Source organism: Amphiprion ocellaris, chromosome 4, assembly GCF_022539595.1.
Source record: "Amphiprion ocellaris isolate individual 3 ecotype Okinawa chromosome 4, ASM2253959v1, whole genome shotgun sequence".
In the NCBI taxonomy this organism is placed as follows: domain Eukaryota; kingdom Metazoa; phylum Chordata; class Actinopteri; family Pomacentridae; genus Amphiprion; species Amphiprion ocellaris.
The window spans coordinates 8,103,230-8,118,587 of NC_072769.1; the positions used below are offsets into that span (position 1 = coordinate 8,103,230).

Below are 15,358 nucleotides of genomic sequence, written 5' to 3' on the forward strand. Positions count from 1 at the left end.
ATTGCATGAATCTTATTAATTCGTGATATTAAGAGTTTGGTAAACACATTTCCCATTAGGTTAATATAGTTTTACACAGGTAATGCAATCTCTTTTATCTGTTATTGTGATATTTAACAGGTTAGACATGAGAAAGATTGAATTTTACTAGATGTAACTCTATAGTTAATAAACTAATTACAGAAAGGATGGCGGTTTTGCAATGTACTTGCACAATGAATGAAATCTGGCATCTTATCTTTGCATATCAGTCTGTTTGGAAAATGAAACACTTTTAGCTTATTCACCAATATTCTTATTGGCCATTTCTATTACACTGGCTGGCTGCAAACTGATAAGATAATCACCAGTAACCAGTCAATCTGTAAATAGAGCATATAAAATTAAACAAAACAAAGACCATAACAATGTCCACAACCACTTGGACTCCCATAGCAATTTTAGGGGGGAAAATAAGCCTATTTTTTGCGGCATGGCAGCAGTTGAGTGAAATTGCGAAGAAAGTCTGTGGGGTGCTGGGAGTGTCCAGATTGAAAGCACATGCTGGTCGCTGGGATTTCGACTCAAACGTTTCGCTCTGTTTTGGCTCAGTGGCTCTGCTGACACGTCATACATCAACCTGAGTAAAACTATAAAAGACTGAACTGGGGAGAACTGGTGGGCTGATCTCAATAGTTTCCCAACTCATGTAACACAATGACAGCGGCTTTTGTTTTCTATCGCTGCATGTTGGACTTTACAGATTTTCTACATCTGAGACCAGCTGATAAGGAGAGGACATCAAACTAGGAGAACAATGCATCATTTGCTCAAGATTTTATCCAAATTGTAGAAAAACAATCATACAAGATGTGTTGCATACCGTGTATAAAATACTTGCAAACAAATAATTACATATATGAGAGATACTGCATGAATCCTTTAAAAAAAATGAAGTTTAATACTGTTTCTATCACTTTACAGAACAGCCTTCATTCAGTAGCTACTGCCTACTGTACATTGCATTAGAAAGCATTTAGTAAGATTATACATAATATAAAAATAAAACAATTACATTTAAAAGACACATCTGATAATAAAGTGGCTCAAATATATATAAAAATGGACAATCAAAAACTTTCTTTTTGCCACCTTGCCACATTCCCTTTTTATCTTTCACCTATTTTTCTTTTCACAATTTAGTAGCTTTTCATTCCTACCAAGGACAGGTGTTGGTATGAAAATACTGCAGTTTAGTTTCTCTGTTGCGATGAACTGTTTTGCTGAGGTGTCAGCTGATGTACAACCTTGTTTTCTGAACAAGAGGTGAAAAAAAAGTCATGACTTTTGAGGTTTGTACACGACTTAATGTTGCATGTGTTACTGAATAAATATTTGGTCTCTGTTAATGTTCAATCAATGAAAAAGTTACATTGATGTGTTTTTTTCCCCTTTTTTTACAGTCTATGGCCATCTACTAACAATCCACTTTCCATTTAATTTTTCATGTAAGACTTCCTATAACAGCCCTTTGAACATTGCTTGAGTGATAAAAAAGTTTCATTTAAGACGTAGAAGTCACAGTATCTCATCTTAAATGTTGCATAAAATGAACAGTAACATACAGTTGCGTCAATGGATCTGGCCCCTTATACTGAATATATAGCACCATCAGATCAGTGCTTGTTTCTTAGTAGTTTTTGTTCCTGCACCAAGCTCAAAGACGATACCAGACTGGTGGTATCGTGTTCTGCCCTGTTGTGGATGGTTCACCTCATACAGGGATGTCAAATCAGAAGGAACTTTTCACATTTATGTCTGGAAAGCCCACATCCAAAGTAATTATTTTAATAATATATACATTAAATATAGTATAATTATTATAATATTACAGAATACAATGAGTAGAAGGCACATGGACGTGGTCATTTCCCAGCTAGAATTTTTCTTTGTAAAGTTCTGCAAAATTCTAACAATGTTTTCAGCAGAAAGTTTTCTTTTAGTTCCCAGAATGTTGTTGTAACATTGTAGGAGTGTTCCAACCAGCAATGTCCTCAAATCCTATGCAAAATTTTGCAGGCAAATGTTACACCTTTGTTAATATATAACATTACATTTTACATTGTCTTCTCAAATCTCCATAGCATCTTGAAAATATATTTTTTTTAACATTGGTTTGAGAACGCTCCTCTTCTGTTGTCATGGAACATAATCTGACAAGTTCCTCCAAGCATCCTCTGAATGTTAAAACGTTCCGTCTTACTTCACTTTTAACCTTAGAGGAACATTATTTGAAATGATGAACGTCCTTAAAACATTTAGAACTTGTCACAATATTGTGGGAACATTCTCTGCTTTGTGGGTTCGACTTGGATGAATTTCCTTTGGTGGTTTTGAATTAAGCAATTCTTCAATATACCAAACCACAAAATGACCTATCAGGGCAGGACCTGGCAACCAAGTCCCGACTGTACTTACTCCAAGGAAGCAGCTTGTATTTAAAGTTAATCTGACACGACATGGTTTTTGCATGAAATCTTGCATGAGACAGAAAGCTAACATTGTTCCTTTTATAGCTGTGTGAAGCAAGAAAAATACTATATACAGGCACACAGTCAGAGTTAGTCCACGTAATCAAACACACACACACACACACACACACACACACACACACACACACACACACACACACACACACTCATTGTCTTTCTTTCTCACATCACTCACTCAGCACTCAACACGCATTTGACATCAACATGCGTCCCAGCATTCCAAGGTGTAATTGCACTTTGGCGCTGACATGGATAGTAGGAGGCGACTGCTCGGACATCCAGGGATCAGTATGGTGCTCGGAACGGCACGGTTTTGGCAGTGAAGTGCTGGTTCTGCAAGCAGGTCCAGAAATGTGGACGGGTACATACAGCGTGTTTGCATACATCCATAGCAGTGACAGTGAGGTATAGAGGTTTGACCTGGGAGCATCAGGCTCAACGACTTATGGGCTTCTCCTGTGGTTTAGTTTTTCTTGTTATTGCGTCTTCTGGACTTCTTCACCCTGGAGAGAGAGTCAGAAAGATAATAATGAATAGGACTCAAAACAGCTGCATTTCATGAGTGTAAAATTTCTAATATTTAGCTAGGCCCACTTTGAACAGGTAATGGAAATTGCCTTACAAATATTTATACATTTTCCCCTTTAATTCAGCCGGAGATACAGCATTAATGATAACGTTAGAAATATTTTTGTCTGGATTCAGTTTAAATTTCTTTACATTTAAAGAGTTTGTAGCCTGGCAAATGTGCAAATATAAATTATCCAGAAATCTGTCAGTTCCTTTTAATTTCTAAGGGGTCTGAGCGACACAAAAATCTACACAGGCTTTAAGTTAGGGATAGACTAATTATCCACTGGCCTGGTTGATCATCATGGCCAGTGTTTGTCAGCTTATCAGTATTTGTATTTTTATTGATGATTATTGATAAATTAAATGCCCTATTTCAGATATGATGCAGCTACCTCTCTCTCTCTGTGGTCTCAGAAATGTCTCTCAAGCAGAGACTGCAAAAACTGCACAAGAAACACAAGCCGTTGTCACAAAACAGGAAATTAGCTGCTCTCACAGTGGCTAAGGTTATGCTAATGGCTAGCAGCTAAGTTAGCAGGCAGCCACAAATTACCTTGAAACACAATTCTGGAAAAAACGAATGAATAATGTTTTAAGATATAAACCTTGATGGGCAAAAAAAGTGATAGAACAGTGACAGATTGAGAAAATTGAGAAGAACAGCAGACGTAACGGCAGAAGATAAACTGATTAATCTCAGTGGATCTCACATAAACAGAGGAGAGCATCTTAATTTGATCACCCATTTCTATTTTACATATTCAGCTATGTCACCCTTGTTAATGAAGAAATCTAGTAAGGAATGACAGGTTCTCTGCTATCACATGTGCAGTTGTTTGTTCTTATGGAGAAAATATACAGGTAGAGAGCAGAGTGTCAACGTTGTTCTACATCAGATGGTCATTTTAGTTGTGTACGAAAATGGCTCAACAGTCAGTGTATAAAACCTGCCCCTCATTAGACAAAGAGTCAAGATTGGCCCGGCACGAGCGAGGCTGGGGGTAACTGTTTGAACAGGAAGGGGTCCAGATGTATTCTGCCAGAGCAAATGAAAAATGAGCTCAGACTCGTCTGGTTCCCAGGATGAAAGTTTTGACTGACACACCAAAAAAGGCCGACTGACTGAAGACGTTTAAAGTGGACGCTGGGAGGTGAGGGGCTTCAAAAGGACAAAGGTTGTTGTTGCGCCATAATTTTGGAATTTGTATCACAGTATAGTCTTTTGTTATTCAGTTTCATCATCTGAACGTATTCATTTGAGATTTGAAGATATTAATGTGCAGCGTAGCTCTAGTGAAAAGAGCGGGATGATGGTCTTAGCAGAGCATTTCTAATGATGTCACTGGCCATAAACAGTTTTAAATACACTGAAAACTGTCCCCCAGCAGAAAACAGTCTTTGTGATGCTGACTAAGAGCAGCTACACTCAAAAAAACCCTCCCTGTATGAGTTCAAAAGGCGATAAAATATTGTTTTAATTTTAAATGAGGACATGAACACATACACATTCAGCTTAGTGGTGTATTCTTCGGTAGACTTTGTTTTCATTCTGTCATGGCATATCATACTTTCTCATATTCTTAACACCACTTGTGTAACAAAGAGGTTTAGTATGAACAGATGGAGTTTTTAAAGTTTCTCTGCTTATTAATGGCTCTGATTCTGAGCACCTGTAAAATATGCTTAACACATTTCTCCTGCCAAAACATGAATGTAATTTTGGTATTTTTCCCATTTCTGGACTGCATCTAAACCTTCAAACCTTTGGTGTAAAAGTTTCAAATATGACTGCATCTCTGCTGACATGCTGGCAATGTTCTGCTTGACAGTTACAACGTCTTACGAAAACTCGACTCTTAGCATACAGTATATTCTGAGATGCATGCAGTCGACAGAACACGAAAAGTTAGTGGTTAATGTGTCTGACAGCCTGTTTGCTGCTTTACTTTACTACATGCCTGCTTCAGTGACAACATCACTTTAAAGCTCCATTTTTAAAAAGTTTCAGCGTGCACGCAGGTCCTTTGGCGAAATAACAAACAATGTGTCGTAAATCCTCATATATGTCTTTATTGTTTGTTTTCACATTGTGCACTTCAAGTGTTTATGGAGTTTTCAAGAAGCAGACACGCAGCCTGGCGATAATGACCGTCAGACATGTTGGGAACATTTTTTATGAGGAAGGCACACATTTTAACTGCATAGCTCATTAAAAACTGAATGAGCTGCAGCAGTTCTTATTATATAATAGTTTACTCCCTCAATGCTGCTCCCCAACCACGACAACTCGTTTGCTGATGTGCAATTAGTGCTGATAATTGTGTGGAAAATGCTTTTTAGGAGTAAAAAAAAAGGCCAAATATAATGTGAGTGAGCCAAGAGGGTAAAAATTATGAACATCTGTAAATTCTTGGCTGAAATCGCAGACGTGAGTATGAGAAAGAAGGAAGCCGACACACCAGGGGCAGATTTATCTCTATTCTTACTTGATGCTAATTATTTCACAGATAATAACTCAGCTGCTTACATCAACCATGTCAACAATTTCGGAGACTAAATGTCAGCAGGAAACTGAGAGATGGCCCCTTCTTTAACAGCGGTTTATTTCTTCTTTGCAAGCTCTAAACTCTGAGGAGAAGGGCGCCGTATTTCATTTCTGTCTTTGTCAGTGATGCTCATGTTATTCCCAGAGAGGTTTTTCTTACTTGTTAATGGCATTCTTCAAGTACTGCTGCAGCCACTTGGTTTCTGGGTTGATGCAAACCTCCCTGTTGCTCTTCAGCTTTGCACTGTGGGAGCAAAAAAAAAAAAAAGAAGTGAAAATTAACAATAATAAACACCAAATTTAAGTACTTCAGCAAAAATACCTGCTAAGATGGGAGTTATTTTGCGTGATTATTCCATTTTAACCTGCAGATTTATTTCACTTTGCATGAAGCAATAGCAGAGATAGAGAGGAAGCTGAAAATATTTGAGTCTAACCCAAAACTTGCATGTAATAAATCACATTCAGGGACATGGACTGGGCGATATTTTCACCTCTGGGCCTCCTTTGTAGCTCAGCATCCGGTGATGGTGTACAGTACAGAGATTCTATCTACTTTATTGGCTGCGCGGTCAACCAAAATGTAACAAGACCTCTTAGTAACCTCAACGAAATGTGGAAATGTGACTGGCATTTTAATTAATGTGGATCCTTAAAAAAACTCATCCAAGTTCATTCACTCTTTTGTTCTCAGGGAACAGTGCTTGTAGTTGTGCTTCAAAAGCAAACAAAGGTGCTATAAAATGTATAATTTTTATTATTATTTAATGAAATGCAAACTATGAACATCATTTTTCCTCCACTATCATTGAATACAAAATGAGAAATTTCGGTAAAGTTACTGCGGCTAAACATGTCTTTGATTTCAAAGTACCTCAATCAAACAAGTTTCAAACTCTAATTAAGTGCTAAAAACGTTGCCTACTCGCAACAGAATGAAATTAACAACAAACCCCACAGTAGCCCATAATCTGGATAACGGTCTGCAATTAGCAGTTATAAGACTTAAACTTTCAAATTTAACCTTAAAGGCCCCATAAGTAACATATATAACCCCCCAAAGTACTGTGAAGATGATAATTTATCGTTTATAAAGTGATGCTTTAAATAAGCTGAAGAAGGGCTTTCTACTTATGTGTCAAAATAACATCATTAATTTTCATGTATGGTCATTTCAACAAAATCTTAAATTATCCTCGATAAACCCCAGAATATTTTACAACTCATTGCAGTAAAAACCAAAGAATTAGTACTTGACTAATAAGCTGCCATCTCAATTTCAAGTGCAAAACAATCACAAACGTGCTGCCTCACCTAAGAATAGCTAACCGCTCCTATTTCGAACCAAAAATGGAAAACAAACTGCTCTGTTAGTGCACATCACAACATAAAACAGAAGTATTTATGTCTCTTGTGCAATAAATCACGAGGAGCTGCTGAAATGAGTGTAATATGTCAGGATATTATCTGAAATGGCTCATGAAGGCTGAGCTCAGGAACACCTCAGCTAAGCTCTCAAGATCTCAGCACGTCCCACAACACATCCGAGCTCAAAACCAGAGGATTACTGCTCATAACAGACTGTCACCGTTCGGCCGGTGGTGAAAAATCACAGCTCTCTGTTTCCACTCAGGGACGGCTGAGGCAAGGACTCACATCACAGGTCGCACTGTGACTCTGTGGTTTGTAAATCTGTCACTGCACTGGACACTGAACATCTTCACACGTCGCCTGATGTAAACTTTGTGTCTGAGAAAGTGTTTTGATCAAAGAGGTGTGATTTTAAACTCTTGAAAGGCACAATTTAACAATCGTGTGCCTTAAACAGGGGATAAATCTCACATCAAAAGGTGCATTTTAGTCATCAGTGCAGACACTATCATAATTTTTATGCTTCGTGCTGTTCTTTTAGAGCACTGGAACAGAGTTCAAGCTCAATTTATCGACAGATTTGTTCAGATGAAATCATTTTATGACTGCCGAAAGTGTGTGGATGTATTTTAAATCACTTTCGCTGTTAGTTTAAAGCCATTTTATGGAGTTATCTAGGTTCATACAGGACGGAAACTTTGATATAATTAACTACAAAACATGTATTCATAATTTTATTGTTAATTTTATGTTTAATTTGGGTTTGTTAACTGTCTTATATTGTTTCTCTGTAACTCATTTGGCACGCACAAGATTTCTTCAACCTCAATGAAGCTTTTTTTGGGGAAAATTATACATAAATCAAAAATGCTGGACTTAATTTTTTATGGGCTACTCAGCATAGTTTAACATGTTACGTCTTTGTCATGGACCTATCTTACTAAAATAAAATATAAACCAAAATAATCACTTTAGCTGCTACAAAAATACACATAGATATACATAAATGACGATTTTTGGGAGATGTGTGCTTTGTTTTACACCACCAGAAACAGAAATCCTGTGACACACAACAAAATGTGTCATTGGTGATATTTTCTCCGCCTGTCTGATGAATTGTATCGACTCATCTGGGTGCAGCAGCAGCTCTGCAGTCCCGGAGAGTGTGTTGTTGTGGTTTCTGGCCTGTTGATGGAGAGCTGAGCCACATATTTAGGAGAGGATTTGTTCTGCCCTCAGACACGATCACCCCCCCCCTCGTCTTCCAAACGTGGATATCACACCTCAGTGGCAAAAGGTCGTGCATGAAAGTTAACAGCTCAGAGGTGTAGCGCCTCACTGCTCCCCATTCTCCTCCCTCCATCTCCATCACACGGCTCTGTGAATTAAACACATTCCTCTGCTCCCCTCTTCACTGCTTTCTGATTCCCCTCTAACATGCCACCTCCTCTATTCCTCACCCCATTTAGCTGCAGACACACGAGCAAATGAGCAAATGAGCAAATGGCCCCCTGAGCTTAAAAGATCAGCTCAGGAGCATCAGTCTAAGCATCAGTCTCCAAATCCCTCAAAACTAACATGAGTCAGGAGGCCAAACAGCTCCGTAACTGGATCCGTGTTTGCGTTTCCTCCAGGGATGTCCCCCTTTTTTAAAATTTTATTAGGGGTTGTCAGCTCATCCGCTCGGAAGCTCTGCGCTGTTTTGATGTGTCCCCCTTCATCCTGTTTATCTGTCTGCTTGTCTGGGTGACCAACCGAGAGACTAAACCCTAATTGACTTGGCTGGAATTTGAGGGCCAGAGTTCCACAAGCAGCAGGTAGTAATTACTTCACAGCAAGTTAATACCAACAGCATGCTGGGATGGGTGAGGAGGGGGTAGGATGAGGGCGCACGGTGGGATACAAGGGGCGGAAAGCGGGTGTAGTGTTACTGGTTTCTTTCATCTGCCTCAATAGAGATATTGGAGAAGCTTTTCTTGTCTGAATGACTTCTTGACTCCTCTGGCAGTTTTCTGGAGGGAGGTTAGAGAGAGTTTGCATCCCGGCCAGAGCGCTGAGTGTCCTCTCTGACCTTTTGCCATTCGGTCACCTCCTCTAGCAGTCACCAGCTCCCCCTCCTCTCATCCTTTTCTGGCAGAAGCCCCACAGCCTTTTAGCCTTTTTGCTGTGAGGCTTCTGCTGTCCCATTTTTCTATAGCCAACAAATGAATGAGGCTTTTTAGTTAATGTGTTCCAGACCAGTGACATTATACTCAATGTTGTGGGCCAGTTTCAGGCGGGAAATTAAAAAAGAAAAAGTGAATGAGGGACATGGAGGGTCAGCAGAAATACAAAGGTAATCACTTTGACCCTTAATTATTGCTTCCTTTGCACAACATAAATGGCCCCCTCGAGCTCTGCCTGTTACCGCTTTCCTCTTTCTGAGTGGATTGTGTTGTTTTAAACTGAGCCCTCTCGTTCAGGAAAGAATAAGGAGATTAACACCGTACCTCACACATACCTCATGCATCAACAATTAGATTTAATTTACTTCTATTTTTCATTCCTAATACATACATAAAGCAATTTGGACTACCAATAATGGCTTATTTTGGAGATTGCATGAAAAAAATGTAATTAAACCAACTGCATGCAGTATAAGCTAACATGATTTTAGAATAACTCTCTCTGGTCTTCATGATGTTGTTTCAAGGCTGTCTGTAATTTAATCAAATCTGAAGAGAAACTGTGATATATGCGAGAGGATTGAATCTTTTCTTATTAATAGTACAGTGCCCTATACATACGTATGCATATACAATCAAATACTGATTATTTTAGGGGCTTTTACAGTGGAGCTGTTGTATTATGTTATACATTGTGTTGTATTTCCAGTCAAATCATTTCTGCATCCAAACTGCAAAAAATAATGAATATTCCAGCCTGTTTCTGTAATTTCATGTAATGTTTTGTTTTTATCATTTGGTACATCATGTCTGACTATATTTCTAACGGTCTTCTGCAACTACTATTAACTTTTTTTTGTATGTCACTCACAGGATGACAAACTCACTTACAAAAGCACAGAAAATATATCAGATATGATCTAATCAGCCTAATTCCACTTGATCTGTTGGGATCACTAAAATGCCACTGGGGTGGAATTACTGTCACAATGGTCACTTTACATTTGTGCTGCTTCTGATGAAGAGATTAAAGCGTTGCAGCTCATTTCAACACTATGATCTGGAGTCTTTATAGATGCCCTGCAAAAGGGAATTATCTCCATACAAGCACTGAGTGTGGACCAAGTAAAGATCAGCCTCCAACTACTGCCACCAACCAGTAGGCTATTATATACAATGCATGAGAACCCTGAAAAAATTAAACTGAAAAGTCCCTAGAAGTGATTTGGACAAGCAGATTTACTTTTTGCTTATGCACATCCAGGAAATCTGCCAAAGGATTTTAGTAGCTTGATTTTCCTTCTTAAAGCCACACTGATATTTCTGCTCAACACAGTCGGTCAAATTCACCTAAATACACCACAATCTAAAGGAAATCAACTAAAACAAGCCAGGTGAGTGACAGAATCATTTAAGCAGTCCTCAGACAATTACACCAGGAAACACTTTTCTTCACGTTAATCAGCCCGGTAACTTTAGACTCATTTACTTACATGACTTGGAAGGGGCAGTTGGGTGTGTGGAGAAACTTGAGCTCCTTGATGGAGCGCTGAGGAACCGTGTTGAGGGTGGAGCGACACCAGCAGCGCTCAACCAGACTGATGGGCTTTGCTGCAACCACACAAGGAGGAAAATGACAAATCAGCATTAGGGTGAGAATATTAGAGCATGAAATGAAAAGGAAAAAGAAGATAATCAACAGATCAGGCTGTTAAAATGTTAAAAAGTTCATTCAAATCACTCCCCCAAACAGGAGTGTTATTAAAGGCAGTCTCACTGCTGAACAAATATCTGAAACAGGCAACAGAAGAAGAGCTTTGAAGATTAAAGTCTGAAAAATAAGTTCACTTTATGGCTGTAAATTACAAACTCCAGACAGACAAAGTTGCATCAGCTTCATTGTAATATTAGTATGAGCTTGATAACAATCTTTTGTGAGGAGAAGATCAGTCACTTAACACAGAAACATATTCACAGGCTGCATAATTCATTTATACATCACTAAAATGTGGCAAAAAATTTGACCTTAAGATGGATAATACAGTTTGTTTGACAATTACAACTAAGTGCGATCTAAAAGTAGCAGTAGACTAACATAGAGCAGTGCCCAAAAACTTGATTCTTTGCTCTTTAACTGATCATTTTGGTTCATACGAGGATTTAAATATTTACATCAACTTCAATCAAAATCCAAATTCAAACACAGTAGCTTCCAGTTCATTTAAGGTGTGATTAAAAGCATGGTTAATCTACTGTAACAAATCCTTATAAAGCATGGGAATGTATGATTTTACCTGCTATTTCTCCTAACAACACATTCATTAAAAAGAGATTAGCTCTTTTTGACCACGCTCTCACACACACATACATGCAGAATTTTAGCTTTTCACTCCCGGAGCATTCAGCCTGGCCTCTCTAAAGGACAAGGGTCCTCAACATTCAATTTCCAATATTCGCCTCTTTTATGAAGGAGCACTCTGCGGCTCAGACGGCATCAGCAGCCTCGGAGGACATCACCTCGAGTACATTCTTAAAATGATTACAAATCACCCCAGCGCCTCCATGGAGGCTCGCGGGGGCCCCGAGGATCACAGATGCACACTAATAACTCAAAATACTTCTGCACTTATTGGGCTTTTGTAAAACTGAGCTTAGAGAGTTTTGAAAGAAATGACAAAGGTTGTAAAAAATCTCAGTGAAAAGATGAAGGGAGTCACACTGCAGTAAAACTTAAAAAGATTTAGCCATGAAATGAATCATTATAGATAGGTTTAAGGAAAAAAAAATAAAATAAAAAATACTACAATGAAGCTGCAGTGTAGAAATTACACACATTTTGAAACAATTTGCAATGACCCAGCCTTTGTTTTAGCCAGTTTCTGCTCCAATAAACATCCAAATTACACAAAATCAGGTGTATCAAGTGAAACTAACAGACCTTTGTTCTGGGGTTCAATATATTCTTATTGATATGCATGTGTATCAAGAAACGCCAAATGTCATGCCACAAATGGCTAAATCCTCAGTAATATCGGCCTAATGATTCACACCCATTCAGGCTCTTTTCTCATGCAAACTAAGGGATCATTATGCAGCATGCAGCACCAGGGCCAGAAGCGACCATCCCCTGCTATCACCACCGCATTGTTTATCCCTAATTAGAAACTAATTATAAGAAAGCAAAGAGAAAAGACAAATACACACATTTAGACCTTACTCTTTAATATGCAATCAGGGCTCTGACTGGGGCTGAAACAACAAGCTTAGCATAACGCAGGCCAGGCGACTCAACACCCCATCTTGTCCCCTACCAAGGTTAACAAGAGGGACGCTAATGTGGGGTCACTGTGGAGGCATCACTCCAGCTCTGCTGCAGGATTTTAGTCCAAACTACTGAACATTATAAATATCTGAGCTGCCGTATTTAGTGCTTGTTTAAAAAGATTCAGACTGTAAATTACAATCTATAACTTCAGTAGTCTATGCCTGCAGTGAACAGGATAAGCTCCTAATTATTTTCTCAGTTAAAAATTTGATGTCTGTGTGTACCAAAATTCACAAGTCAAAACTATCAAAAACTCCAAAATATTCCAGGAAAAGATCACATTAGGATAGCTAAAGTAGGAATGCTTCTTCTCTGGAAAAAGACTTTAACAGTGAATCAATTTCCAAAATCACTGCAGCTCTACAAGGATAATTTTTTGGAAGTTTAATCTTCTGTCTGCTAGCTATTGTTTCAAGTGCCGAAAATCCATCCAAATAGAATGAAATCGGGCTCATGACTCATGCAACAAAGGATTTATCAAAAAAAAAAAGGCAGCCACATTTCTACAACAAATAGAACCTTTAAAATTCAGGTGAATAAAACCTGAATAAGATGCTAAAACTTAAGTTTTGGCAAAGACAAAGAATGTAAGAAGTTCTTCATATTTAAATTTAGACTCTCAGTAAGTTTTCTTGCTTCAGAAAAAATGCAAGTTCTCATACAGCCGATATTTTACAAAACCCAAATGTGACAAGCTCCAGCATCCAGACCATGAACGCATCTTTTCTGGCAAGATTTCTTTAGCACAAAATCCCCAGAAATGATCAACTCAGCAACGTCTCTCAACCATTTCAAACTGCAACCCAGAGTTTCCCCTCTTGGACTCACCGTTGGAGGCTGGTACTTGTGTGGCCACGGCCAGCAGAGCCGTGAGTGCCAGCAGTTTGACGTCCATGGTGGTGGGCTTACGGGCCGCAGGAGGGCTGCTTCTCTTTCTCTCTTACAATCCAGGGCACGACTGTGGCGGCCGGCTCTGCTCTGCTCTGTGTTAAATCTTCAGATGGGAGAGAGAGAGAGAGTGAGAGACGGGAGAGGGAGGAGGGAGGGGGGTCCCAGCCTGAGAGGAGGGGAGGTGAGGAGGAGGAAGAGGAGGAGGGAGCAGCGGCGAGTCAGTAGAGACTTCCTCCATTGTAAATGTTTTGGCTGGGAGTCAAGGAGAAAGTCTGAGGGGAATTCTTTCTCTCTTTTCATTGATTTTTTAAAACAATAATAACATTATAATGTTTTTTTCTCAATTTGTCCCTCAGTGTTCTCTATCCAGTCTATTTCTTCTCATATTTTGTCAGTTTTTTCCTCTTTGTCCATTTTTGTTGCCATCCTACACACACACACACACACACACACACACAGACTACAGTACAGGCAGCTTCCACCAGTCACTCACAGTCTATTGTCAAAGACAGAGCTTCCTGCTGTTGGACTAATATTGTTGTATATTTCAGCTGAGTGTTGTGTTATTGTTTGCTTGGACACACATTTCTCCCTCCCTCTACTTCTTTCTTTCTCGTTGACTCCTCGTCTTCTGGCTCGGCTCCCATCCGTGACGCCTGGTTCATGTCTTTATTAGGCTCCGCAGGGCTTTCACTGTCAGCATCGTGATGAAACCATCAGAGAACCGTTTAGACTTCACGTTTGTAACATTAATAGGAGAAGAAAAATGGCTGTGTTGAAAAAAAAAACTCTGTAGACTCTTTCAGGCGGTCAAATATCATTAAAAAGCAGCTCAGGCTTGGAGGTTTGACTTGTAAAAATGGATTTGCCCACAGTTTAGTAGATCAGATTTAAATGCACGTAGAAGAAAAAAACTTGATTTGGATGAGACACATCATCAAACAAATCACTTTTTTAATACAAAAAAGACAAAAAAATAATAAAATATCAACACAGCTTGAGTATGACAAGATTAGTTTCTGCCCATCAGTGATTTTCTTGAAAATGTTTAGTTTTCTATCTCAACAAACAGCCAAAAGGTTCAAGTTAGAAGGAACCGCAAAATAACACAATCAATATGTTGTTTCTGTCAATTTTAAACCATTTGTCATCAGCAGCTGGAAATGCTTCCATCTTACAGAAATATTCAGCAGCAGATAAAAATGAAAGATAGAATTTACAAGCAAATTTAAAGGAAGTAAGGGGTGAAAATGAAAATACAAAAGAATGACAGGAAATTTCTGAATGAATAGTTTTTTTATTTTGACCCCTAGAACACAGATGTCTCCATTTATTTAAATACTACTTAAAAATTATATCTAATATTAAATTACAAAATAACGATTGAGAGTTGATTTGATCCATCCTTGTGATACATTGATACTTTTTCTGTGTTTGAGTGCCTGCTTTTATGTGACATGTGCTCATAGGAGAAACATCCATCGCTAATGGAGAGGATGTTGCATCAAGTGGGAAGCAAACAAAGCTTGAAGAGACAGATGTGAGTCCTCACATGTTCCTCAAACACTTCATTTGACTGATGATCTGATGGAGACCTTCCACATGTATCGAAGGCGCAGATGTGTAGGTGTCGCTGTGCGGTTAGTATGACATGCATGTGTGTACATGTCTGTACATGTGTCCGCAAACATGCAAGCAACTGCGCACGTTACTCTCTTCGTTCTACTGCATTGAAACCGGCAGCTGGTAAACTGAAACTGGTTTTCATGCCAGGACTTGACGCCTTTTTCTGTCAGAGCACTTGGAGGTGGTTCAAGCGTCCCGTCCGCCCTCACATGCAGCCCTGTACCACCAGCAGCAGCAGCAGCAGCAGCAGCAGCAGTAATAAAACCATGCACTGCTTAAGACTGCCTGTCAGTTCATACACTGAAATCCCTCCCCTGCAGTTTACAGGCCC

At 39.0% G+C, this 15,358-nt stretch overlaps 1 protein-coding gene across 1 annotated transcript; it reads right to left on the bottom strand.

The window, feature by feature from the left end:
• Positions 1 to 801: 801 nt before the first annotated feature.
• Positions 802 to 13,496, bottom strand: cxcl12b (chemokine (C-X-C motif) ligand 12b (stromal cell-derived factor 1)). The gene is made up of 4 exons (XM_023272381.3): positions 13,339 to 13,496; positions 10,679 to 10,796; positions 5,810 to 5,893; positions 802 to 3,034 (listed from the first exon to the last, which is right to left on the bottom strand). The coding sequence occupies exons 1-4, from the start codon at positions 13,403 to 13,405 to the stop codon at positions 2,995 to 2,997; spliced, it is 309 nt and encodes a 102-aa protein (XP_023128149.1). The 5' UTR covers positions 13,406 to 13,496; the 3' UTR covers positions 802 to 2,994.
• Between the last annotated feature and the right edge of the window lie 1,862 nt (positions 13,497 to 15,358).